At 37.6% G+C, this 27,459-nt stretch overlaps 1 protein-coding gene across 8 annotated transcripts in view; it reads left to right on the forward strand.

The window, feature by feature from the left end:
• FUT9 (fucosyltransferase 9) overlaps nucleotides 1-25,349 on the forward strand; it is a 105,785-nt gene extending 80,436 nt beyond the window's left edge. For 7 of the 8 annotated variants that reach the window (XM_038131957.1, XM_038131950.1, XM_038131948.1 and 4 more), the window contains one exon: nucleotides 16,207-25,349. In XM_038131957.1, the coding sequence (XP_037987885.1) occupies nucleotides 16,215-17,294 (1,080 nt within the window). In that variant the 5' untranslated portion in view covers nucleotides 16,207-16,214 and the 3' untranslated portion in view covers nucleotides 17,295-25,349. Of the gene's footprint in view, nucleotides 1-8,497; nucleotides 9,173-16,206 lie in introns of those variants that run through there. The other variant, XM_038131954.1, reaches the window with a different exon arrangement.
• Nucleotides 25,350-27,459: the final 2,110 nt, after the last annotated feature.

Raw genomic sequence — 27,459 nt, forward strand, 5'->3', positions numbered from 1 at the left:
TATGTAAATGCTCAGTAAATAAAAGCACTCTAAGTGATGACAAAGGCTAGGAAAAGAGGCATTGGCAGTGTTATTTGGATACTTCAGTGAAGTGGTTTGTATGTTGCTGGAGCTGACAGATTTCCCTAGTTGTTTCTAATTCTGAGAAACTGAAAAGTTCTGACATTGCCTCAAAAAGAAAAGGAACAAAGATGAAAACAGGGTTAGAAGAATTATTAAAAGGGAACAGTAGCAGGGAAAAAATAATAGAGAGGCAGTTAAGAGAGCGGGACAATCTGTTGGTAGGGCCACAATATCTGAGGTTATGATCATAAGGAGAAGCATTTTGTTGTAGAAGCATTGTTCATGTGCATGTTCAGGTACAAGACCTCTTTAAGACAGATCCTCTGAGGTGCCCTTACCTGAAATGTTAGGGGACACTGGGAAGCTTTATTTCACTGGTGCTCCTGTGGGTGCTTGCTGCTGGAGCAACAGTGGCTGGATTGTCTCCTGACAGAAATAATTGCTCAGGCTATGTCTGTGTCAAAATGAGATACATTTCTTCCCCTCTTACTTTCTTTTTAAAAGGTACTTCAGTCTTACAGCTCATGAGAGGGATGTCATTCTGTTGTCATATCCCATCCTGACAGCATCCTGACCATGTGTATCTCTCCTCCAAGCTTGACAGCAGAAGAAATCTTCCAGCCATTAAGGGACCCTTAATGATCACTGGGATGACTTTTTGTCATCTGCAAATTTTTGTGATATTGAAATGTTCCCTTTTTTGTTCAGAGCAAAATGAAATATTTCAAACTAATCTCTCCCTAATGAGGTACACTGACATTAAAGCATCTTTGTGCTTCCCTTAAAATTTGTTTCAAATATAACAAAAAAAACATCCCTGAGAAAATGTTAGCAAACTCAACTTTCCCAAGGTAGATTTTTGCGTTGACAAACTTATAACAGAAAAAACATTAAATATTTTGTGATCATGTCTCTTTGAACTTTCACAGATCAAAATATAGTTTTGTGCACAATGCATCAAAAAATCATTTTAGAAGCAGTTTATGAAGAGAGAATAGGGAACAAAGGACACAGTTCATCTTGTCTAATGAAAATAAGAAATTCATTTCCACCATAGTTTATAGCTTCTGTCCAGTAAATCTGAGTTTGTCCTTCACTGGCAGAAAACAGGTTGTATGCTGCAGGATTTTGGAAAATAAATTTTAAAAATTTACTCTTCACTTCAAATAATTATTGCAGTGGAAAGGTTTTCCTTGTTCTTAAATAATAAAGTCAATCTATTCCAAAGCGAAATTCTGACCCACATTTTCCTGCATGCTGTTATTTTTATCTAATTTTCCTTATATGCCGCAGATAAATAAAACAGTGATGTAAAATCTGAAAGGTAAAATAAATCTAGTTGGAGTAATCATATTATCAACACATCAGCTCTGCAAAACTCTGTCATGCTTCCTTGCATAAAATGACAATTTTAAGTATCTTTCCAGAAGTCTCATGGAGATTATTGTATTTTATTCTCTATTTAGATTTTAAAAAAAAATCTTAGACAACCTATTTGAAGTCTCCTAGTGAAACACAGTTCAGTTCAGCATTATATGCCAGTTTCAGATAGGTTGAAGTGTAATTTATTTCATTTTACTTTCATCAGCAAGTCAAGTTCATCCATCCAAAACCAGCTTTTCTGGATGCACACATTTCATTTGTTATCATTTTAAGCAGCACAGAGTGCAGCCAAATTCCAATATCTGTCAATTGCACACAAGTACTGTTAAGTAATCTTTTACTTTCTGTTTAAATGCTTACACCATAAACATTGAATAAATGCTTGCTTGGCATTCAAACAAACAGCTTAAAGCAGCAAAACTGCCTTTAAACTGGATAAAAGTTTCTAACAATTTGATGAGTATCTGAAAACTCGATTTTCCAGTTAATATGAAATTATTTTGTATCTATAAAAAGGTATTATGCATTGTAGTTATACCTCAAAAAATCCAAAGTAACTAATTTTTTAAAAATACTCCTCTGATCTTCATATCTTTCTCTTGATTTGTTGCACCAAATTCTACTTACATTTTAATCTTCCCTTTTGGCATTGCAGAGCATAATTTCAGAACAATAAATAACAAAACCAGATGCTAAGGTGTTGAACATAACATAGGAACCTGAATAACTCAAAAAACCAAACATAAGTAGAAAAAGCCTTTAAAAGGCTTTAGTCTAACGTGTTCTTAGATTTTTTTTTTTTTTAATGCTTATAAATCTTAGACATCTGTATTGGCAACTAAAATTAATCCATTAAAAACAGCTTGTTGAAAACACTTGTGTTTGTCTTATTAATCACTCAAAACCTTAAGCACAGAAGCCTTGAAAGAACTGGCTGGTAATAAAAAAGAAGTTGATAACAATTGCTGATGCTGAAAATGCAAAAAGGGACAGAACACAAATGAAACTTAAATTTGAATTCAGGAATTGTTTATCTTTAAAGCTTTCTATTCATATCAGCTGTATCAATAAACATGCTTGTTTGCTTAATGGGGAGTAAATTCACCCGATTCCCCCATGATGTATTTAATCAGAATTCTAGTCTAAGCAACTGCCTTCTGTTTCTTGCTAGACTTTTTCCAGAAATCTAAAGGCAGGAAATCTAAAGGTTTCCCATCTCCAGTAATTTATACAGAGGTTTCATGCATCTCATGCTGGAAATAATCTTCAGAATTGCAGGATTCAGCCTGCTGTTGTGTTTCCTGATGAAATAATTGTTTCAGAGCAATAAGTTCTTTCATGTCATCTCTGACAAAGGAGTTAAGGCACATAAGAAAGAAAAAGATTTTATTTCTCCTATAATAATGTTACCTGTGTCTACTTTCTGCCTCCTTTTCCCATCCACCCCTCCCTGGCTCAGTGCCCCGGGGAATTCAGTGCTCTCTTTCCTATTCACCAGCACGGCAGTAGTAGTGACTCCACTGCCTTCTGCACCCACTGGCTGTCAAATTGCAGCACATCTCATAAGGACAAGACAACAGTAGCACTTCCCACTGGGACACAGCCTCCATCCAGGGCCAACAGCTTGGGCAGTGGTGCCTAAACATTCTTAAGTTCATCATGTGTGTGTTTTTGTTTGCATACTACATATGTAGAGAGGTAAGGGAATGGCTACAAAGACATATAAAGCATAATTGATAAATCACATTTCAGGGAACCTAAGGAATTTAGTGTGCTACAAGTACCACATAAATAGAATATATATATGTATATATTACATATATATATATATATATATATATATATATATATGTATTCATAGAAGTATGTATTTACAAAATACTGCAGCTGTGAAAACAGAAACAGTTCCAAAAGATGATTAAATCTTTCCTGAAGTTACAGACTGCGTGTGTAACTGTATGTGCATGTGTAAGGGAGGGTGTCTATTATTTGCACCTTGTTCCAAATTTTAGATTCCCTGTGCTCTAACTTACAACTGTCTTGCTGTCTCCTGAGTTGCCCTAGGATTTTTATTTCGAAGTTAACTTTAAGGAGCACAAAGGAATAGCTTTTGAGCTCTCTTTTTGTCTTACATATTGCTGCAATCCACTGAAAGAACAAAACCCTAACCATACTGAAATTAATAGGTTTTACAGTGTTTCTGTGAGCAAGATTTCATCTCTGATGCTTCTTGTCTTTCAACAAATCCAGCTTTGCTGGTAGAATCTCAACTACAGCTCTGCAAAAGGGTTGTGTTTTTTCTTATTTTAAAGATCAAGGGGTCATTGACTTTAATCTGATTAAGTCTTCTGTTTCCCTGTACTAATTTACCTCAATCAAGAATATTTGGATGTGTTTTCAGAGATTTGAAACAAAGATACATAAAAAGATATCTGATCTGAAGAAATGTGATATGACTACCTTCACGTGAAGTTTGAAGAAAAAATTCTATCCCACAGATCCAACTATTTTGATGTAAATTTAAGCTGTAGTTGTCAAATACTTGTTCAAATTTTCATGATATTATGAAAATTACTTATCTTTCCTGGACTTGATTTCCACCTCTCCTTTGCTCCACATAGTGCAGTTTCAGTAACAATTTTCTGACTGCGCTGTGATTAAAACTTTATGCTTGCAAAAGTCCAAAAGATTCTTTAGGGAAAGGCATTTCAAAAGTGAATGCATTGTAATAACTAGAGCAGCATTTATTTTGCTTCTATGGTACTCTTAATTGGTAGAGTTGAAAGTATTTTATTAAAGTAGTCTTACACTTCAGGTATCTATGAGACAGAAAGTGATTAGTGCCTAACTCAAATTAAATTCTGCTCAACTAAACTCTGGTTAAACTGATAAAAGAGCCAGGAAGTTCTCTACCACTTTGTTCTATGTCCTGTGTATGAGACTTGTCAGGGCATCAGCAGGCTCTAATTGCCCTGGTAAAACAGTGCTGTCCAGCAGAGCAATGTGCTTGTCAGTGAAATAATGATTTCCTAACATTATTATCATTGCTTTTGATTAAACTTCCTTTAGGAGGACTTACAATAGACATATATTCTAGCAGAAATTCCATTTAATTTGGCTGGGAAGAAGTCTTTGTGGTACTTTAACATTTGTTTTGTGTGACATTTGACCACAACTAACCACAGAGATCAAAGGCTGTCCTCAACAGCCACCACCTGCTGACCATTAGTAGGTCTGGTTGTTAGCCCAAAAGCTTCCTTAGGGTTCCTGGAGCACCTACCTAATGCTGGGCACCTACAAATGCAACACACCACAAACAGGGAAAGAGGCTGCCCAGAACAGAACTGGGGTATGTCTTCCTCCATCTTTCACCAAGATACATCTAGTGCTCTAAAGGGCTGGGTCCTTCTTGGGATTCAGAGTGGGAATCCTCCCTCAAGAGCAGGGATCTAGTCCCTTCCTTTTATGAAGAAGTTAGGAAATTACACCTTTTGAAAGGCAGCCAGAAAATTATTCACCCAAAATAAAGACCAGTTTTTGTGGTCTTTCCAACAATGGAGATTTAAACCCTCTATTTAACCTTCTCTGTACAGGGTTGTAAACTGCATGGGATAGGAAGCTGACTCTTCCTTCTACTGCTGCAGATGTGCCCCTGGGCATAAATCATTTGGGAGTCAATAAGCAGGAGACAAAAAGCGGTCAAAAGAAAATAGTATTGTCTTGATTAGCACCTAGGCCTCCAATGAGGGGAAAAGGATTGCTCACCTCTATTCTTAAAGCTCTTTGCACATTGTAAAATCGAAAGACATTGTTGTCCAGGAGCTAGAAAGCCTGTAAGGAAATTGAGATATCGAGATCTGAATCACTTGAGGTTGAAGAAAGATTCATATCTAATAGGTCATAGCTTCAATTTCTGCATAAAGGGACTTCATCCTATGCCTGTTTCCTTTAAATTCAAACAAACAAAAAGTAGCTGTTACCAGTGCATTTAAGATGGAGTCTGCTCTTGTAGGCACATCTATTTCCTTAGGGCTCAGAGCTGGGGTAATAGCTGGTTTATCGATTTTGAGTGGCCCTTCCTCATGAAGAATGAGCCCCTTCTGGGGATGTGCTGGCACCCGGCAGCTAAGAGCACAGGAGTCTGAAAGGCAGAGGGTCAGAGAGAGTTTAAGCATGGCCAGCACTAAAAGACAAATGAACAGAGGTTTTCAGGGTTGCAGGATTGCAACATGTCCCCCTGATCCCTACTAGTGGAGCTTGTTTCTGGTTTGGGGCTTCTTAGGTCTTGGGATAGCTAATCAGCTAAGGATTTAGATTCCTCTTAACATTTTTCTCATCAAATTAGTCCTACCCACACTTACTAAACTGAATTAACTGAAAGGATTCTCAGTCTGTTTGAAAAGGCAACTGCTTGCCATCACTTTTTTTACACCAACTTCCTTAAAGGAATCCAGCATTAAGTGCTGCTTGCCTCATATCTGGACCCCTTTTTTTAATCTTATTAAAAAAGCTTATTTCCCTTGCTCTTTTTCTTTCTGTGTTTCCTCCTACCTATCTCTCCAGACTTTCTTTAGAAAGTTACTTTCTGAGTAAGATTGCTGTATAAAGTCTTCCTTGCATTGTAGAAACAAAGGAAATCTCTTTTCTTTCCACTTTTTAAATGCCTAGTTTTAATAAGCAGTCAAGTTGTGCCAGAGAAAGACTATGGGTTGCAAACCTTAAGATGGGAAAAAGACTACTTGGCAAATTGTATTTCTAAGATACAGTAAATAATTGTACATTGAATGGTTACTTTAGTGGCAAAACATTCATTAATTCATTATGGAATTTTTTTCTCTATTAAGAGTAGAATAAAGTATGACACTAAAATCCAATAACTGAACATTAGAATCAAGTGCAAATTGAATATTAGAATTAAACTTAGACTGCAGACATTTAACTTCTCTTTTTAAGATGCTTAAAAGGAAGACAATAAGTTAAGAAATAGCAAATAACTCGAGCCTTTTCAAAAGAAATATGATCTCTGGACTAACTGCTGGCCTGCTTTCTGCAGTTTTTTGTCAGCAGCCTGTGCAGAATATTCTTCATTGACATGTTCTAACCTCGAGTTGCTCTCAGAGGCATCAGTGTCTATGTTAACCTGGACAGTAAGTAGTAAAAAGAAAACATCACCTTAGAACATGACGGTGTTTGCGGCTACTGGAGGATTTTTTCAGACAATTGTTCCTTCAACCCATTCCTCTTGTGTATTTGCTATTTCTTCACTGAAGAACTTCAGGTTTTTTCTTTTCTACAGAAAAAGTCTCTTCAGTGACTTTGTTAAGCTTTGTATTTCTCAGCTTGTTATACTTGTAGTTCCAGCTATCTGCTCTTCCTTTTGTTGGGCACACAAAGAGAAAGCTATGCACACTCCAAGGAATTAACGACTGCTTTCTCTCAACTGCAATTTTGTTTTCTCAGAAGAGTGTGAAGTTTAAGAGGTTGAGGGATTGCTATTTTTACTGTTTTTATAGGAAACACTATCTAAAATATATACTGTTTTTTAGATATGCTTTCATTCTGGTTTTATCGTGATTTAGGTTTTGGGTGATTAAGTTTTTGTTTCAGTTTGTGTGCATGCATATGTTTAAACTTCTTAATGGGAAAGTTTCCGAATTTACTTTTTGTGGGTCTTGCTCTTTCTCCTTGTGTTTAAATAAAAAGGCACTTATATCAGATCTTAAAAGAGACCTATCAGATCTCTTCTGCTCATGTTTTCAGTGTCCAAACTTTACAGTACAGTATAATCTTTATAATAAAATACTAATCTTGCTCCAGCAAGACAAGTATTTCATTCAAGAGTCTTGTTTTATAATCACCTTCTATCTTACACTTAACAGCTTATTCTTTTGAAACATTTGGTACTACCAACACAAGTAATCTTGAGAACATAGATGTTGGTGCACAGTGAAAATGATTGGTGCTGTTTTTTCATTCTTCCAATTAGTGCTGGTGTCCTTACACACACAAGTGCTCTACAATCCATCAATTATTTGAATTGCATTTTTCCCAGATGGAAAATAAGCAGCCATTGTTTTTGGCACTCAGTATATTACAATATGAAGGATTTGTATTCTCTATGCACAGAGTTTAACCTGAAGCTTTAAGACACTGATGGGCTTTTAGGAAAGCTGGATCACTGAGGAGTTCTGCTCAAGGCATTTAGACAACTCACAGAACCTGGATGAGGACTCTTGGCTATCCTGAATCCCTTTGATGAACACTTCAGTTACTTAGCTCAGAATAGTCAAGAAACCCACTTCTGTTGATTGTATTTGTAAAACAAATGTCCATCCTTCCATTCTGTGAGGGGAAAAACTCTCATTTGCAAAGAATATGGATGGACATATTTTAAAATGTAAGCCTATAAATTATCACCTCTATTCTCTGTCAACATAGTAGTAAATGGCATTCTCTAATTCAGCCACAGAGCAGATTGCAATGGATTTGACCACTTCAGTAGCTTTCTTTTCTCTCTAGGGCAGTTGCTGTCTCACTGGCAACTAGGATCCACAGCACAGAAGATTTTTCAAATTAAAGCAAGAACATTGACCTGCATCCTAAAAAAACCAGTTATATCAGTACAGATCCCAAACCTAGAGGTATAATGAGTATCTTAAGGAAAAGGTGCTAGGCAAGCAGAGAAGTGAAATGTTAAGCAGAGATCAGATTATGGGGAATTTATGGTATTTCTTAAAGGCCTCTCAAGCTTTCTTTCCTGGCTACAGAGCTATCTCACAAGTTGTGTTGCCACTGGTAAAATCCTCAGATCTGTGAAGTCTTATCTGCAAAAAAAGGCAGCATTAAATCTCAATTAAATTTTTTGAGCTTGCTTATGCAGCAAGATAGGGCAGTGTAACTACTGCACCTAGTCTCTAATCATATCTACACAAACAGCTGGTGCTCAGAGCTCTAAAAGCCTTGCTTTACCACAGAACTAATATACCCTAGAGTAAGTGTTCTGTATTATAAGCAGGTAACCTCTGCTTTTTCCTGATTCTGATTTATCTTCTTCACAGGGAGAGGTGTTTTTCCACTATACAAGGGAACTACATATTAGGAAATCAGTCAGAAACAAGCATAATTTTTGATGGGGAGTTGAACTTATGTGCACAGGAATGCCTATGGTTCTTCTCCCGCCACTTCATGCTCCCTCTCTGTTTGGCTTTGCTCACATCATTTTCACAGCCACTGTGAGTTAATCGGGGCTTTCTGGTGGGCGGGTGGCCATCACAAACACATAGTTTGTGCAGGTATGTTATTCATATTTCAGCTGCCCGGCTGCAGTTTTACAAAGTCACAAAGCTGCTGAAGAGCCCTTTCTGCAATTCTGGCAGAATCAGAGAGAACAGCAGTTTGCTGTTCCCAAACCACATGGAAAGAGAGGAGGAAGAGACCACTTGCTTTTGGAGCGCTGTTCTTTGATCAGCTTCATTTTGTGCAGAGCCTTTTCAGGGCTTTTGAAAGAGGCAGGGACTGGCTTGTGCTGCATAACTAGAATGAGCTTTATATTCAGAAAGATAAAAAGCTCTTTTCTAGCAAGGCAGATAAAATTTGCTACTAAGCTACAGTGGTGAAGAACTCCATTTTCTATACCTAGCACAGTATGGAAAGCCATCACCCCTTTCACAGATTGCTGTCGGTCATGAACTAGCTGTGATGTGGACAAGCAAACGTGGAAGTTAAGGTAAAAAAGGTTCTGCCTGCATGCTACCAAGGCTGGCAACGCTGCTGAGGCTCTGATAACTTTGCATGCCATTTATTTCCCTGTTGTGCCAAGGGAAGGAAAGGGTACCTCCTGTACCCTCTGAGACAAACTCGAAAGCTCATGTTTAGAAAGCAACGCTGCTGCCATGTGGAGTGTCCTGACACTAACTCTCGATTGTCTGGAAAAATTTCTTGCTGATAGGACTGTATTATATATTTTTATATGTGGTAGTGTTGGTGGACATAAAGTCACTCTGGTGTGGACAGCAGTGCTTTAGCCATTTTCCCCTGCTGTTCTGAGAGACTCTGTGTCCCTGGCTAATGTCTTTTGCTGTACAGTTGGATCACAGTAAGAAACCACTGAGCTGTTGCATAAGCAGCTGGAGAGTGACAGTGTGTGACTGCCATGGAGAGAAGGAGAGGATAGATGACAATCAGGGGGCAGGCTGGGGGCTGCCGAGCCGTAGCAGGATGCTGTGCATGGCACAGCAATTTGGAGAAGGAAGCTGAGAATAGGATTTTCTTCAGCAAGGGGGTCAAGATTCAGATATTCATTTAAAAAAGCAGCTGTACCCCATCTAGCAATTGACAGGAAGATTTAGGTTTAGCCTTTAAATATAAGGGCTTTGTAGTTGCTGTTGTCCACATAATTTTTAACTTCACATTTTCACTCTGTGCCATGTGGCTACTTCATAGTTTGCAAGACAACTTTGAGGATGGGGGATGATTTTATTCTCATTTATTCTGCAATTCTTTGCAGTTTTAGACCACCAGTTTGTATTCTTATTAGGTTCATTTTATAAGAATCTGTGTTTAATGCCATGAGCACAAGGCTGGAAGGAACTAAGTGAGGTCATTCTAGCCCAGCCCTAGGACCTGGGGGCACAATCAGATCCCGCATTGCTTAGTAGTGCTTGTATAACCTTGTTCTTGCCAGTCTCCAGTGATAGGTTCTGCACCATTCCGAAGCAATCTATCTTAATGGCTACCTGTCCTTGGGGTGCTTTTAGATCATTTTTTTTAAATTGTTCTAAGTAAAATTTACCACCCCTGAATAAAATGATTCTATACTATTCTCAGGGTGCAAATACACAAAACTGGAATCTGTGGAACTAACAAATAACTCGAAAACAAAAGAGGTGGAGAGGGGAAGAAAAAGAATGTTGTAAACAGTAGAATAAAAATATGCAGTCTGAGATCAGCAGCTCATTCTGTTTTCAGCCTTTTAACTCTGTGCAGCTCTGTTGAGCCTTTTCATGCTGGACTGTTTTCAGAAATCTGTGGACAGGCATGGAAATGTGTGGAAACAAGCCTGTGTTTAGATGTTGGGGGGGAAAAAAATCCACTGTTCCTGTTGCAACAGAGGAAGCTTAACTGGTAGCAGTTAGAGTTAATTCCAATAAAAGGAGCACTCTTTAGTTTCAGAGAGCTAAAGGAAAAGCACTCGAGGGCATGTCCATACAGCAGTGACTTGGAGATAAGAAGTTTCACACTGGCTATCCTGAGGCAATCAGGTTTTCTTCAATACTGCAGGTGAAAAAGCTCCAGCTAATTGGAAGTGGTCTTTAAGAAAATCCAGCTGTTAGCATAAATGCAAATATGCCATGGCCAAAGCTGGTAAAACGTGCCAGAGGACAGGGAGAGCAATCTCAGATGAGCTTGCTTTCTAACAATAACAATTGTTTGCTTGTGATTCCTATCAGTTCCCACTGCATTCAACCGTCCTGTCCTTTCATAGCCGTGAAGTATGTACCTAGATTGTCTGCTTCTAGAGGTACCTACCTCTGCCACCTCTGTTAACCTCAAAGTCCTTCTGCTCTTCACCCTCTCTGATGCCAGGAGTGATCCTCAGAGACTGTCTTGAGGTTAAGTATTTCTACCTGAGGAATCCTGAGACCAACTGGTGGTGAAGACAAGAGTTAGCCCCAAACACTAAAGAATTCTAAGGTGTGAAAAGTAACATGATTTTTTTTTTCATTAATCAGTGTCCATGTTTTTAAGAATCTTTGCTTCATTTGTATTTTAAAATACTGTCCTTTCACTTTGGAAAATCTCAGTACTAGACTAGTAATGAAAGTTATATCTCTGCAAGTAATGATATATTTTGGGCTGCTGGCAAAACCTTGAGAAACTGGAGAAATTGGTGCAAAAACTTGTGGAGAAATAGGCATCAAGATTATTGATGAGAAAGTTTATATTTTCTCCCCCCTGCAGTATTGCATAATCATAATAAAAATCAAAACATATCTCTCCCTTCTGGAATGGCTGAGAAATCCCAGTTGCAAAGAAAATATGATAAAACAGTTTCCATAAAATTCAATTTTACTTCTTAATAAACATAATGCATTCAAAACCAGATCCCCCCCCCCCCCCCCCCCCCCCCCCCCCCGCAAGCCTTGCCTGGTAAACTTGGAGTTAATAGGGCTGATACCCCATTACTATCTCCCTGTTTGTGTTGCTGCTAAATGCATTTGCTTGCTGATGGAATGCCAAGATTTGCACTTAAAAAGAAGCCTTGCTAAGTTTTGTACCCAGAAAAACAGTCTTGTACTGATAAAATACTATACTTTCAACTTGGGAAAAAAACCACCAAGAAAATACTTGCTACTCCACAACACTCTGAAATGTACTTTATAACAAAGCTATCAAAAGTACAGAATTCTTCCAGCTGGCAAAAATCTCAGTAAACACATCTCTTTGACAAAGTTCTCCTTTCAGACTCCGACATGCAGGGGGGAGGGAATCCACAGAAAGGAAATTTGTGATTCTGTGGTGGAAGGAAAGCCATGAAAGGGGAAGGGTGAGCTAAGGTGACTTGCCTGAATGGCTTGTAACAAATGTCTCCTTAGTGTCACCTTTATAGTGAGAATTACAGTGAGATGTTAATGGTTATCTTGGGCACAAAAAAGAAGGACAAAAATAAATATGGAAAAGTCTCCCCATTTTGGAGATTATTATGGAAAAAACAGTCTGTGAATTCTAGTGCACCATAACCTTTTTGTCCTAGTAGTACACACAAGCTACTTCTCAAAAAAATCCCTTCCAGCCCTAAGCATTTTATGATGTTATGCAAATAATATGTGTCAACAAGTGCTTAACACATGCCTTCACTGTACTTATGCTGCCTGACTCTGCCCAGGACTCAGTCCCAAAAGCCATGAAAGCAGTTTGCTGGTCCATTCCATGGGTTCCTCAATCTGCCTTGGGAAGCACAGAAATTATTTATTCTGTTAGTACTTCATCTTCATCATCACTGCTATTCCCAGTATACATCTTAATTGTTATTATTATATACCACAAAATGGAATACAAAAATAGAATTCCAAGAAAAAATCCTGTCCAGCTCCCCAAGGTATAGCTAAGTGGTATTTTTAGGAGTCTGCTCAGGTCCTCTGCTTCCTTGCAAGACTTCCATTCAATTTTTAACAGGTCTTGCTATTAGAACGTTTTTCCACCATCCCATTAGCAGTAGTTTCAGAGCAAAGCATGCCAGTGATGCCAATATATCTAATGGATCTGTGAGACTGCATAATGAATGGCTAGTTCTCTGAATCCCAAGGATGCAGGACTATAAAGGACTATACAACCTGGATGTAGGTTAGTGTTTTGGTAAAAGGCAAAAACTAAAAACTATGATCCCACATTAGACAGAGGACATGCATTCATAGGGCAGCAAAGCCAGGAGAGGAAATCAACCCAGAAGAGACAAAAACAGGCAAACTCATCTGTTTGACACAGTCGAATGTTAATATTGATACTTGGGGTAGCACAAACCACAAGTGATTATCCTCACATTGGCTCTACACTTCAAAAGCTTCCTGCACAAATGCAAGAGTCTGGACAAGCTAGAATTTCAGGCAGTCACAGAAGACATAATATCTGGTCATTTCCTATGTAGTAAGAATGGTCATGTGATGATGCAGGGATTTGTTATTAGTTAGCAGAAAAGCTTAGCGTAAAATAATCCCTGTCAGAGACTTGAGTCAAAAGGCTTTTAACTGGAGGGTGACTATGTTACAAGGCACAATGTTAAAATCCTTTTCTGATTTTTCATCATCCTTTTTAATCCCTAGAAAATTATCAGCTCCTGTGAATAAACGTGTCCCAATCTATTGTTCAAACTCAGCTCACACTCTCTGCTCAGTGATAAGTTATACCTACGCTGTGTATCACTTTCAAAAGCACAGAAACAAAGAACAGCTTTACATGAATACCAGCTCAGCCTCTTGCTTTTTCCTTGAGCTGCATCTCCTAGAGCTGTTCAACCTAAATCCCTTCTTGCTTAGAGGTCCCATTCTCATTTTCCCTGTAGTAAGGCAGGGAAGCAGTCTTAGGCTCTCATAGGTCATATCCTTCCTTCTAGATATAATTTCCAGCAACAATCAATGCAGCCTAAAAAAAACACCAACGTAATGTTGCTGTAAAGCCTCATTTTTCTTTCAGAGGGATTTAAACTGATGAGGATAAGTGGAAAAACCACGGACATGCCGTTTGCCTCCTTTACTCCCCTCAGGATCATTTTGCTAAAATCAGAGAGGGCCTGCTAAATTATGTCCTTCAGAAAAAGGGCCTAGACAAAAGCACCAGACTCGGCATTCCATATATTTTATATAATTGTAGGAAGTGTTTGTGCCCAGGCACTGGCAGCAGGGACTGCCAGATGGCCTCTCCAAAGAGCAGCCGGGACCATCCCGTGCCAATTCCAGCATATCCCAACACACCCACTGCAGAGTATGGCTAAGCCCTGCAGCCAAGGTGCTGGCACCTCTGGGAAAGTGTATTCAAGGAAGGCACAAGCAGTGGAGAATGAGGGGGAAAACGTGAGAAACAACCCTTTGAGCACCAAAGTCAGAGAAGAAGGATAGGGGGATGTACTCTGGGCACTAGAGCAAAGATTCCCCTGCAGCCCACAGTGTCCTCGGGAGGACCCCGTGTCAGAGCAGGAGGATGTGTCCTAAGGAAACAGCATTCCATGGACAGCCCACCCAGTAGCTAAGTTGTTTTTTTTTTACCCTGAAGGAGTTGTATCCCATAGGAAGGACTCATTTTGGAGGAAGGGAAATGTATGAGGAGGAAGGAGCAGCCAAGAGGAATAGTTGTGGACTGATCACAAACCTGCATTTCTATTCCCCTGCACTGCTCAGCGGTGAGTAGGAGAACTGGGAATGAAGGAGGAAGCTGAGCCTGGGAAGAAGAGGGAGAAAATATATTTTTTGTCTTTGTTTTTCACTATATAAATCTATTTTTAAATGGCAATAAATTACATTATTTTGCCCCAAGGTGAGCCTGTTTAGCCTATGAAAGTAACTGATAAGTGACTTTCCTGTCCTTACTTCAACCCATGAGTCTTTCATTTTATTTTCTTCCCATATTTTGTTGAGAAGAGATAGTGAGAGAGTGGCTGAGTGGGTCTGACAGCCAGACAAGGTTAAACCACCACTATAACTAAAACCAGAATTAAGAACATCCATCTTCCCAAAACCAGGAGATATTGTGACAAATTCCCTTTTCTTCAAGATAGAGTGTTAAAGCTAAGCATGATGTTCACTCCTTTTTCCTTTCCTCAACAATGAATGAGAAAACATTTCTGTTGTAACTGTAGTGCTACACTCACACATCAGTTTTTACTCTCACAAAGGCAGCAAAATTATGTGCTATTAGTGGACTTCTGAATCATGTTCTACCATGTCTCCATTCTGAATTTAATGATTTGTTCCACAGTAGGAAGAGATGAGCTATGGAAGTGGTTTTAAAGGCCTGAAATTCACTTTCTGCTTTCTTCGAATTTGATTGTGTATATATATATATATATATATATATATATATATGGGGTTTTTCTATTATAGGGGTGAAGCATTTATAATTTTTCTTTTTGTGGCACTATCTAGCCAAGAAAACAAAACACAAATAATTGAAAGATAAGCAGAAAAAGAAAGACAAAATTTACACTAATTGTAACACATGGTGGAATCTACAGAGTGCCAGTATGTTCAGAATACTTTTTCCTGGTAACTGACTTCCCCTCCTTTTCCCTTGTGTGCCATGGTGCTGCATGGTTAACTTTTTTAGTTTTAGAACATCTGTGAGTTCTAGGGCTACATTCAGGATCAAAGATTACCAATTAACAACCTTTAACTAGGGTTGTTGGGTTTTGCAAGAACCATATGGAAGAGTAGTTCTGGAAAGAGATTGATCACTTCTCTCAGGAGGAAACAACTAGAGCAAGGACAAAGGAGGCTATATGGACTTCTCAGCCCTATCTCCCCATGAAAAAAAAGGTTACCTCATAACAATGCAGCATATCTCTACTTTTCCTCATTTTAAACACATAAAAACATAATGAAATATACAAGAACATATTTTATATTAATTTCTCTTTTTTTTTTTTAATGTGGGAAATATATGAGATATGTGTCTGCATATCAGTGCAGGAAGGAAACCCTCTATTGGTGCTTCTTCCCCTAGGTATTTTAGGAGTCCTCTGGAGAAGGCATGAATGTTCATCCCTATGTAGCCACCAGACAAGAACTAGTTTTCTAATAAGAGTCTTATTGATTACACAATTAAAGTTCTAGTCCCTTCCTTTTCCAATCCTCTAATCCTATGTCCTCCACATTCACACAAATACAAATGCAACAAATCTGCAGCATGTTATCCTTTACACAGACACAGGGATAGAATTGAAGGGTAATTTTGTCTGTCTTCTGTGTTCCAAATGCTTGGCCTAGGTTCTGAGCAAAACAACTTCTCAATATGTACTGATTCACAGCTATGAGACATATTAAAATCCTCCTTTAATTTGTCAGTGAGCTTTTAATGTGAAGAAGAGAAATATTGTCACTTTGTCACAGAGTGCAAGAGACCATGCCCTCTCCATTCAAAAGAAATTTCTGAGGTTGCAGTTTAGTCTTATTGAAGTTTTATCTATTGTGATGTCTGATTTAACAGGACATCTAGATGTGATTTAATACCTGATATTATTTTCTCTCTTTCTCTTCCTCTTTTTTTTCTCAGAGCAAATTATGACATCGACATCTAAAGGAATTTTCCGGCCATTTTTTATTATCTTCATTATCCTTGGTTGCTTCATGGCATTTATATTAATTTATATCAAACCAACAAATAGCTGGATTTCTGGTCCTATAGAATCAGCCAGTTCAGTGTTGAAAATGAAGAACTTCTTTTCTTCCAAAACTGATAATCTCAATGAAACTACTGTTTTGATCTGGGTTTGGCCATTTGGTCAGACATTCGATCTAACATCCTGCCAAACGATGTTCAACATCCCCGGGTGCCATCTGACTATTGACCGCTCGCTCTATAACAGATCCCACGCTGTCCTCATCCATCACAGAGACATTAGCTGGGATCTGGCTAATTTACCTCAGCAAGCCAGGCCACCATTCCAGAAGTGGATTTGGATGAACTTGGAGTCTCCAACTCATACTCCACAAAAGAGTGGCATCGAACACCTTTTTAACCTGACCCTGACTTACCGGCGTGATTCAGATATCCAGGTGCCTTACGGCTTCATGATGGTTGGCACCAGTTCCTTCACATTTGAAGTACCAAGTAAGGAAAACTTGGTCTGTTGGGTTGTGAGTAACTGGAACCCTGAGCACGCTCGAGTCAAGTATTACAACGAGCTTAGCAAATACATTGAAATCCACACCTACGGACAAGCCTTCGGAGACTACGTCAATGACAAAAACTTGATTCCAACTATCTCCACGTGCAAATTCTACCTTTCCTTTGAAAATTCAATCCACAAAGATTACATTACTGAGAAACTCTACAATGCTCTTCTGGCTGGATCAGTACCAGTTGTACTGGGCCCTTCCAGAGAAAATTATGAGAATTACATTCCAGCAGACTCTTTCATACATGTGGAAGATTTTCTCTCCCCCAGAGAGCTGGCAGAATATCTTCTGATGCTTGACAAAAATAACAAGATGTATCTTAGTTATTTCAACTGGAAGAAGGATTTTTCAGTGCATCTTCCTAGGTTCTGGGAATCACATGCATGTCTTGCTTGTGATCACGTGAAAAGACACCAGGAATACAAGTCCATTGGAAATTTAGAAAAATGGTTTTGGAATTAATTTGTGGGGTGTATGTGTGGGTGTGTGTGTGCATTTTTTTGAAGAAGCCAGAAAGGACTTCAGTCCAAGTGGAGAGGAAAGGAAAAGAGAAAAAAAAGGAAGGAAAAGAGAATCTCAAGTCATGGTTTACCAGTTATTCTCTTTTGGCTATCCTATTTATATTTTGTAAGAGAATTTAAAAGATCAGCAGCAGCAGTCATCAGTACTCAGTTTCAAATTATAATAGATATACTAATTATGTGCACTGAAGAGTATTTGATTGCTTATTATAAATTTAAAACAAGATTTTCCACATTTTCTTTGAAACATGTCCCAGTCTTACACTTGAAGTAGTCATTTTTAACTTTTTTTTTTTTTAACATTATCTTTGTTGTTTAACCTATTTGGAAAATGAGGAAACAATTTTTAAGTGTCAGAGAAAATTTTAAGAACATAATTTGTTGTTCCAGACAGAAATGTGTGTAACACTTCAAAAGACAGTAAAGTTTCATATGTTCATCTTGCATTTAAGAGCACAGTAGTGTACAATACCTAACATTATGGAAGTGGTATTAATTGCCCCCTTTTTAAGGGTAGTGAGCCTAGAACTATAGTTTTTAAAATGTATTACAATAGTGGGTAGTCTTTGTTTCTAAAAAGGTTTCCTAACAAATGGTCCCATTATGTTGCTTTAGGAGTATATCTCTTCTTACCCTCTGAAGAAAAGAGAAGTCAGATTTAGAGAAAATGACCAATCCTGGTGACCAAAGCCCAGATTCATCCAATTTTTGAGTGTATTCAAATGCAGCACACCCTTGGCCTTCAATATGTCTCAAGTATTTTTAACCTGATCCAAGGCTTTAAGTGGTGTTACACTGAGATAAACAGATTTTTAAAAAGGTATTTGATTACATCAGCCTTATGCACTGAATTCAGCTAGTAATAATAGATTTTTAGAAGCAGTTTGCTGAGAAATTTTAGAAAGCTCTCTCATATAATTTCTTGAATAATATTGAATTTTCCCCCAATTCTGTAAAGATCTGTTGAATTTTAAATGTACATGGAAAACTTAATGTTATGACACCTAAGTGCGGGGAAAAGTTACTAAGCAGTCAATTTTCTGAGAGAAATATGCTGAAATTCAGTAAATAAGCTATCAGGCTGCTATATAAACTTTCAACTTACCAAGCTAATGAATTTGGGGGCTTGAAAATACTGTGTATGAGAGGTATTAAAAATGAACTCTTCAGAGAAACAACTGCTATCAATATTTGATAATATAAGTAGGTTTTTAAGTATCAAATTTGCTCTAATAGCAAATACAAAATTCTGATGATTGTCATAACTCTTTAGGGTGTCTGCTTCAAACATGTATCATTTGATTTTACTATTTCTTTCGATCATCTAAGACAAATTTCTGATTGGCATATATATTCATATGTTCAAGGTTGGTTTAATGACATAAATGTATGGGTATGCCTTGGTATCAAATGAAAGCAAATCAGCTTGGATTTTCAGGTCAAAGTGCTGCAAATCACACCTGCTACTGGAAAAAAAAAAAGAAAAAAATTAAACTGGAAAGACTTCTGCTTATGAGATGTATAAGACCCTGATCAAGCAAAGTAGTCAATCAAGTAACTGAGATTAAATTTGCAGACAAAAAAGTTGCTGCAGTAAGGAAATGAGAGGTAAATTATAAATATTTAGCAAAAGACAGTGGGGCTTATTACAGGCTGGAATAGAAACACAAAAGGTTATAAGAGTAATTAGTTAAATTTATAGAACTCAAAAGTCCACGGAAAAGTTATAGAATTGCTACTGCTCTGCCTATAGTTTCAAAAGCTGTATTCTGATCCAGCTGGCTTTCAATATACTGTGAATCACCTAAACTCACCAGCATTCTAGTATGCAGCAAGATAAGCTTACCTTGAAAATTAATGCAATACAAGGAAACTGAGTCTTCTAAAAACAAACTTCTGACATGCATGTAATATGAATAGTATTTTATCATTTTGAAGGTAAGTGGCTATAGCTTATAGTCTGTCCTACAGGATATCATAACATTTTGTTTTCAGAAGGACTGTGAAATTCCCAGTGACTGAACATACCCTTGGTTTGGCTCACTAACCTGATTCCCTCAGTGCTGGAATTTGGAAGTCTTTTGCATTGACCTCAATGGAAGGTGAATGTGTACAACCATTCCTCACTTCAGATTGTGAGAGCTGTTCTGTGTGTTAGAAGGCCTTAGGTGGATTCAGACTGGTTCCTTGGCAGCAAGTTCAGCTAAGTCCTTATAGTAATAACAGACAAGTATGTATAAGATATGTGAAGTGTTACTACAAATATTGGTCAGTGTATACACAGGAAAGTTTTGAAATATACACTGAATTTTAATCCTGGAAGTAATATGTAAACCTCTGTAAGCACAGTCAGCATGGTTAATCTTAGGCTGAATTCTAAGAAATGTGAAAGTCTTTTGATGGAACCGGAAAGAGTGAAGAGTGTTGGTCTCTTCACAAGAAGAGAAACTCCGCAGAAGGCTTGTGTGCATTTCATTTAGGAAATGTTGCTAAAACTGCTTCAAAGATAAATAAAACAGGAGAGAAATCTAATCCAGAATTATGCATAAGAATCATTACCAAATCCTAAAAAATATAGATGACCCTAGTTCCTTGCTGGCATTCTTGAAGAGTAAGTGTTGGAACAAAATTGAGCCAATTTTTAATGAAGATTTTAAGGTGATCTGCAAGTATCAGACCTTAAGCAGTTCTGGATATAAATATCTTTATTGACAGAAGATGAAGCATTTTTGGGCATGTTCAGCCTATATCGTAGATGATATGAAGCAATGGATACAAAACATCTGTGCTCCATGCACGCATAAAGGCTGCCTACCTAGACCTAGACACTTAACTCACTTAAGGCTGCTTCCAGACTGTATCTGATATTCAGCTTTGTGAGGTCTGTGCTTCTTTTGTGATCTACTCTACATGGGCAGCAAGCATAAACAGGCTCAAATAACAAGTCATGGTGAACGAAAATGAGCAAACTTAAGCAACTGTAGAAGGGACTAGACAAAATAGGTATTGTGCTTTGGTACCACTGGCAAAAGAAGACAATTATCCCAGAAAAGTGAACTTGAAGTTGGGAAATCACACCAGTTCTCATGAAATTTCTTTCAGACATTCATTTTCTTTTGTTTGCTAGCCCACGACAATCTTGAGTTGCACTCGTCCCAAGTTAACTAAGCAGTCAGTGAAGACAGAAAGTAATCACCACTCTTTGTTTTACAGCGGCTTACTTTAGTGGATGATTTTAGGCTCTCCGTCGTGCACTGAGCAATCAACATTACTGCTTTTGTCAATGTGGAAAATAAGACCCAAATCAGATAAAATGCTAATTGCACATGCATTGCTACCCCACTGAATGTGGTCAGGTATAAGACAAAACTGGCAGCAGATCCTTCTAAAGAAGTTTTCCTTTCATTTCATAGACAATGTCCACAGCAGATCTTGCTTAGTATGAGATCCCCATTCCTTAGTGAATTCTGTTGCTAATTTCTTTGAATGCCTCATTCCATATGTCTGTACCACAGTGAGCAAGCAGCCTGAGTGAGGCTCACTGAAAGTGTGAGACATTCAGCAACAAATTTGTCTTTTAAGAAACAGATCAAATACAATGAAAGTTGGACTGAGAGAGCATCAATGTGGGGCTTTGTAGAGTTCATGCAGGCTGAGCAAGATGTGGGAAATGGACACTACTGAACACAATAAAGAACTACTTGCCCTCTCTGGACACTCATGTTTTTTTCTCAAAAAGGTTTAAAAAAACCACATAATTTTCTCCCATCTCTAAACAAGCAGTTAAGTAACCAATAACTGCTCCTTTTTATTCAAGAATGGGACTCCTGTTAGCCTTGTATTATCTTTTTTATTAGATGCAGAACAATTCAAGAGAACAGAGAAGTATGTCAGTAAGATAATTCTATTTCTTACCCAGATTCAAAGATCATTATTCTTATTTTCTTATTTGATTTATAAGTCCTCATGCAACAACACATTCTGGACACGATACAAAAAGATCTTAAGAATATGCAGATGACCACGAGACTTAGGCATGTGCTTAATTTTAAGAGCATCTTAAATGCTTTAATGCACTGGGGCTCCAGAGAATATGTTTTCATTGCCTTTAGGAATTGTAGCAAAGAGTGCAATCTATAGACATCAGAGACCAGCTTGTGTGGCCTCTTTTTCATCCTGCCCATAGAGATTAAAGGCTGGCTGAGTACTAAGTAAATAGTCCACACTGAAAACCTTGGATTCATTCTGATTTGGTTTCTAACCAATAAATCTTGGTCCAACTTTTCTGCTCCTCCATCACCTCAGGCCATCCCCTGAGCACAGCACCTCAGCTTACAGCCTGCCCATGCTATGCAGGGTCACTGAACTTCCATGTGACATGAAGAAGCCAGAGGATGAGGATGCTGAGATAGTATTTTGAGGCTTGTCTGAGGATGAAAGCCTAAAACTTGGTCATGTCCTAAAATCTGGACTCACTGTGCCCTACAGAGAGTCAGTCTCAGCCATACCTGATTTTCCTCTGAGGAAAGTATTTGGTTCACTCTAGGTGAGACTGTGAGTAATCACTGTGTGTGCAAAGTGGGAACAAGAGGCATCTCTGTGTAGGCTGACCAGGAAGCTTCTGACCTACTTAAACCTAACAGTGAAAATTTAACAAATACTCAAGTGTTTCCTTGGTCAAAACTACTATGTTATTGAGAACAGAATCCAGGGGAAGTATTTGTATACCTACCTACCAGCTGGTGGGATTTTTCTTTAATTTTGGCTGACAGTTCTGTTTTAGCTTTTTTGTTTGTTTTTAATAAAAGTGCTTTGAAAATGTTACAAATTAATCAATATGATACATACAAGATAATTCTTTCACCTTTATCTTTTGCTTCTTGCTTGGGCAAATCTTCTACAAGACTTAGCAGGTGATTTGGGAGATTCCTAAGCTAGTAACAAATGATAGAGCTAAGGGTGAAATAGCTTGAGTGGAAAAACCCTGTCTTATTCATGGATATTTCCCTTCTAATATTTGAATATCTAGTTAGTGCTATGGCCAAGTCTACATTCAGAGAATCAATGTAAAAAGCATACTGTGTTAGATATGCTCATAAAAGGCACAGAAATACCAATAAATTGGTTAAATAAACCATGCAGTGGCAATTTTAATTTATGGCACTATTGCTACAGGGTGATACAGATGATAAAACCATCAATTGTGAGAAATAACTTGGCCTAGAGACATCATCCAGCAGCGTTCGTACTGGAGGAAGTCACTTCATTACTCCATTGCAAATGTAATTAATTGGCAATCTTTTGTGTCACCATATTCTCTACACAAGTGACTGAAAGCAACAGTCTCTGTGCAGTGAATAGCTCAGAGGTTTGCTCACGTGGCAGAGAGCCTCTCACCCCCAGGTTAACAGCCTGAATTATGAGTTGGTAGGTACAGGTCACTGTTTGGCAACCTCTAGCAGGTGGTTCTGTGGTCACAGGTTTTGCGTTGCTGCTTTCAGCCAAGGAAGGCAAAGAACAGAGCTGAGACTCATCTGACACCCTCTGTGCCTTTCATGGCACACTCACAGGGGGGCTTAAGGCACTCTCACTCCTGTAGCCTCTACCCTGCCTGTTCATGAGAATGCAGAAGACTTTTGCTGTTCCAAGTAATAAGAGAATTTGCTTTTTCTTTGAGATGTGGTGCCAGTCTGTATGAATGAATTATTGATACTTGGGGGAACTCCTCATTAACATTCTTAAGTAATTAATTAGCAGGAAAATAATTTAATCATTGCAAATTGGCAGCAAAAGCAGCTGTTTGTTATTCTTTATTATGAAGTTGTCCAGTGGAGAAGAGGATTTGATGAAACTTTTTCCCCGTGGCTTGATATAGCCTGGTTGGATCCAGATATAGAAACATGTTTGATAGCGAAATTTGAAAGATATATGGTAAACCAACACGTATATCTAAAGTCGGGACAAATTTCCTATAGAACCTTGAAACTATAAATAAGCACTTTAGCAGTCACCAGACATAAAATGTTCCCATCAATCCATTTCTTTAAAACATCATAAGAAAAGAAAGAAAAGAAAAAAAAACCTGCCCGATATATGCTGTTTGGCAAATAAATTAATTACAAAACCTACTTTTTCTTTGCTGCTTTGTAACACACATTAGAGCTGAGATTAAAAAGTTTGGAAAGTTAACTCCCTTGGTGTAATTTAATGTTATAAAGAATCCGTGGACACACTGAAAAGAAGTGAGAAGCTTTTCCATCTATACAAAATCCTAATGTGCCAAACTGTTTCCAGTGAATGAACAACACAGTTAAGTATACTGACTTTTTATTAGGATTTACAAAATGTTCTATTAACGCACTGTAATTTTGCACTATTTTGTAAGAAAATTTTAAAAAAAGGAAAAAATAAAAAAGGAACTGAAAAAGAAACAGAAAAAATCTAAAAATAGATGCCAAATGTATAGTTTGTAAAATATTATTTTTCTGATATAAGGTGTCATTACATTGTGAATCTGTGTTATTGTAAACTGTGAAAAATGTGATGTTCTGCTGTGACACAGCCTATGAAGGGCCATTTCTAACACAGATAATTCACCTGGACTTGTTTATATAAAACATATTCATAAATCTGAGATCACTTTTATACTTATTTTTTGTAGACTATTTTTCCACATTTGCAACACAACTGTTATTTTATATCAAACATTACTTTTGCTTTAAAATATTATTTGAATAGGTGGGTGAGTGTCTTAAATGTGCCAGAGATTCAAATCTGTAACAGAGATAATTCAGAAACTATTCTTTGCCAAACTGTAATGCTACTAAAATCAATGATGTTTTGTTGAAAAATAGGCACACCGTCAATAAACATAAGTTTCTAGTCCAATAATGATGACAATGTCACATTTTCTAGGATAAACGCCTGGTAGTTACGAGCTGCATTTCCTTGCTGTCTTTGTGTATGTTGAGGAAACAAAACTGTGTGCCATAGCTGAACGTCATAGATATTCAGTCATTTAAATAATGTGCCACGGATTTTACCTCTGAGGTACATTAATGAGGATTAAGAGGAAAAAACAAGCTGTTTGTCCCGATTCAAACTCAGTCTCTGTGATGGGTCACATGAGAATGGGGTGATTGTCAAGGCAGGAGTGGGACAACCTCAGCAGGGAGAGTAAGTTCTGTGCATAGAAACATGTGGGGACTACATTTATTGTGTTAGTGCAAGATCAGAACCAAAGTCCCTTTCTTTTGCATTTGAACTTACACACATAACATTGAGTGAGGTTTGATAGGAACTCTTTCTTCGTGTTCCCAGCTAATGTTGTTCCTTGTACTGACAACTTTTATGTGTTTCACATAATATATATATAATGCATAAATCCGTGTGTAAGAAAGAGTAACCACAGCAAACTGAGTTTTAATAAAAATAATAGAAACCATTCTTACCTGCAGGCACATTCTAAGATGCCATGTTGAAAGATCTTGTAAAAAGTGTATTTTTTATCTATTAGTGATTGTATATTTTGCCCCATGATCTAGACATTTTATATCAGGGAGTCTACCAAAAACCATTTTTTTCTTCCCTTTGAGCACCACCATCACCCTGAGATGCATCTGGAAACTGTAGAGGTCAACCACTGATGTTTTGTGGTATTTTTTTAGTATGACGTTGTTGTTGAACTTTCTTCTGATTACCTATAGCTATGTTCAGAGTTTTCAACATAATTTAACTGCAGACTGAAGATACCTACTGAATGAAACTACAGGTAACCATAATTATTTCAAAGACTTTCACCACTTATGTGAAATTAATATTTCAGAACACTGATTCCAAGATGGTTAATGAGCAGCTCATTGACTCTTATTTATTGAGCACTGGAATACTCCCTAAAGGATAAACACTGAATCATGTAAATAATAGTGCTCTATATAAGCCTAACAAAATATTGTAATAGGTATATTTAAAATAAAAAGAGAACATTCCAAGTGTACCATAGTCTCTGATCATTATTTTATAGGTCTGATATCACACTTTTTCTTCTTGTGGTACTTCTCATTAAGAGCCTGATCTGGAGATTGCTGCTACTCATAACCATGACTTCTGGCAGAGATCTCACAAACAAAATTTTGGTTCTTTTTAAGCTGTTGCACATGAAATTCCTGTAAGTGCTCAAGGTCAGACTGAATTCACACAGACTGTCATGTGAATTTACTGTGTACAGCAACCAGCACAGATTAATTAATATGATGCTGTGATTGAGGTTACTTTGCCTTGTTTTTAACAATGATCTTTAAAATTTTTCCGAGGAGTGGAATAGTAATTCACATGGTCGTATTTCATTGCTTTATCTACTGTACAAATAACCCACATCTGCAGAGATTGACTGTATCTAAAATAGCAAATGGTTAAAACAATGGTGTCAGATTTATTTCTAAATATGTATGCAAACAATGGAAATAGCTGCCACTGAAATAAATGTAATAAAAAATGCAGTACTTCCAGTAGAAAAGATCATCTGGTCACATCAATTGCAGGTTATCCAAGACATAATATTACGTCTGACTGTTGTGCACCTTGGAGAATAGGTTAGGGGTCTTCAAAGATCCTTTTCCTTTCTATCAGACAGGCAAATTTACTTCTGAGGTTGCCTTTGTTCATTTGGATATATTCTTTAAAAGTTTATTTAACTCTTGCCATTTACTTAAAGCAAACTTATCATCATCTTGAACTCATCCTTGACAAGTACAGAGACAGACTGACTTTTCAATATTATGTGTGACAGAAGTCCCTGCCACATTTCACACACACACACACACACACACACACACACAACCCTTTCACTTTCTTACATTCAAAATCCACTTCAAAAATTCAATCTAGGGAAGAACACGCAATTTTCTGTCTTTAAAACAGGCCTTTTTTCTTAAATTATCCTCTTCTACTTCCACTCACAAACTTCCCCTGGATATGCCAACAAAGCCTTGTGTGTTTGGAAAGCCAGGTCTCTGCCCTGAATGTCAGAAGCAGTCAGCTTAATGATATTCTTCTGAAAGCACAGCACTGAAGTGAAACCTGGAAGAGAAAAGGGTCAGGCACAGAAGGTGTGCAGGTTTCTAACCCTGGCAGCAATAGTGTGCTATTACAGATGCTGAAACTACATCTCTGGGTGATAAGGCTGCTGTTGGCACAACTCCTTCATGCAGTGAAACAAGCAATAAGCTCTTCATAAGCTCTACACAGGCTGACACTACAGCACAAAATGCTTCATTGAAACGTGTGCCAGTGAGCCTGAGAGCAGGCTGCTACCACGACTCAAAATACAAAATACTCCATGTCAATTCTCACACAGACTAAAACAGAAGCCTCCTTTCAAGAAATATATCATCTCAACATATATTTTCATTCTGGTAAACCCTTTGGATGGAATAACAAATCTTTAGACCAAAGACCTGGGGGTAGTTTAAGATACTTCAGAACAAGTTTCTACAGGTAGGTGTTCAGAGGAGCATTGAATTCCTAAATTTCCAGTATACATAAGGTATATGTACAAGTACAAGTTTGAAAAAGTAAATAGAGTCTGATAGTAACTCAGCTCACCTACTCAGAGTGTTTTCATCTTTAATCCTAAGATCACATTAAAAAACAATTTAATGACTTGCAATTCAATAACAATTGTCATTGCAATTGATTTTGATGTACAATGAATCAGAAGAAGGAAAGAAAATAAAACTGCTTGCGTTGAAATGTGAAAAATTGTCAAGTTTCATTTTCCAATCAAAATTAGTTGTTTGTGATGTTATGATTGATGGTTTTATGAAAGATCAAAATTACTGTCAAAATTCCTGTCTTTAATCAAAAACCTAAGATTTCAGTAACTGCTAAATGAAATTAATTTGAGAAATTTCACACTAATTTTAACACTTTTTTCTGAAATGGTTCTTCTTCCTAAAGGAGTCTGTTTTTCTATGACAGGACTCTTGAATGAGGAAAATATCACTAACTGCATTTTCATTCTTCTCTTGGCTTCTGTCATCTGAATTATCTCATGTGTGAAGAACACATACTCAGTGGGATATGGTTAATCAATATGGAAGAGTTGC

This window comes from Motacilla alba, chromosome 3 (genome assembly GCF_015832195.1).
Source record: "Motacilla alba alba isolate MOTALB_02 chromosome 3, Motacilla_alba_V1.0_pri, whole genome shotgun sequence".
NCBI lineage: Eukaryota > Metazoa > Chordata > Aves > Passeriformes > Motacillidae > Motacilla > Motacilla alba.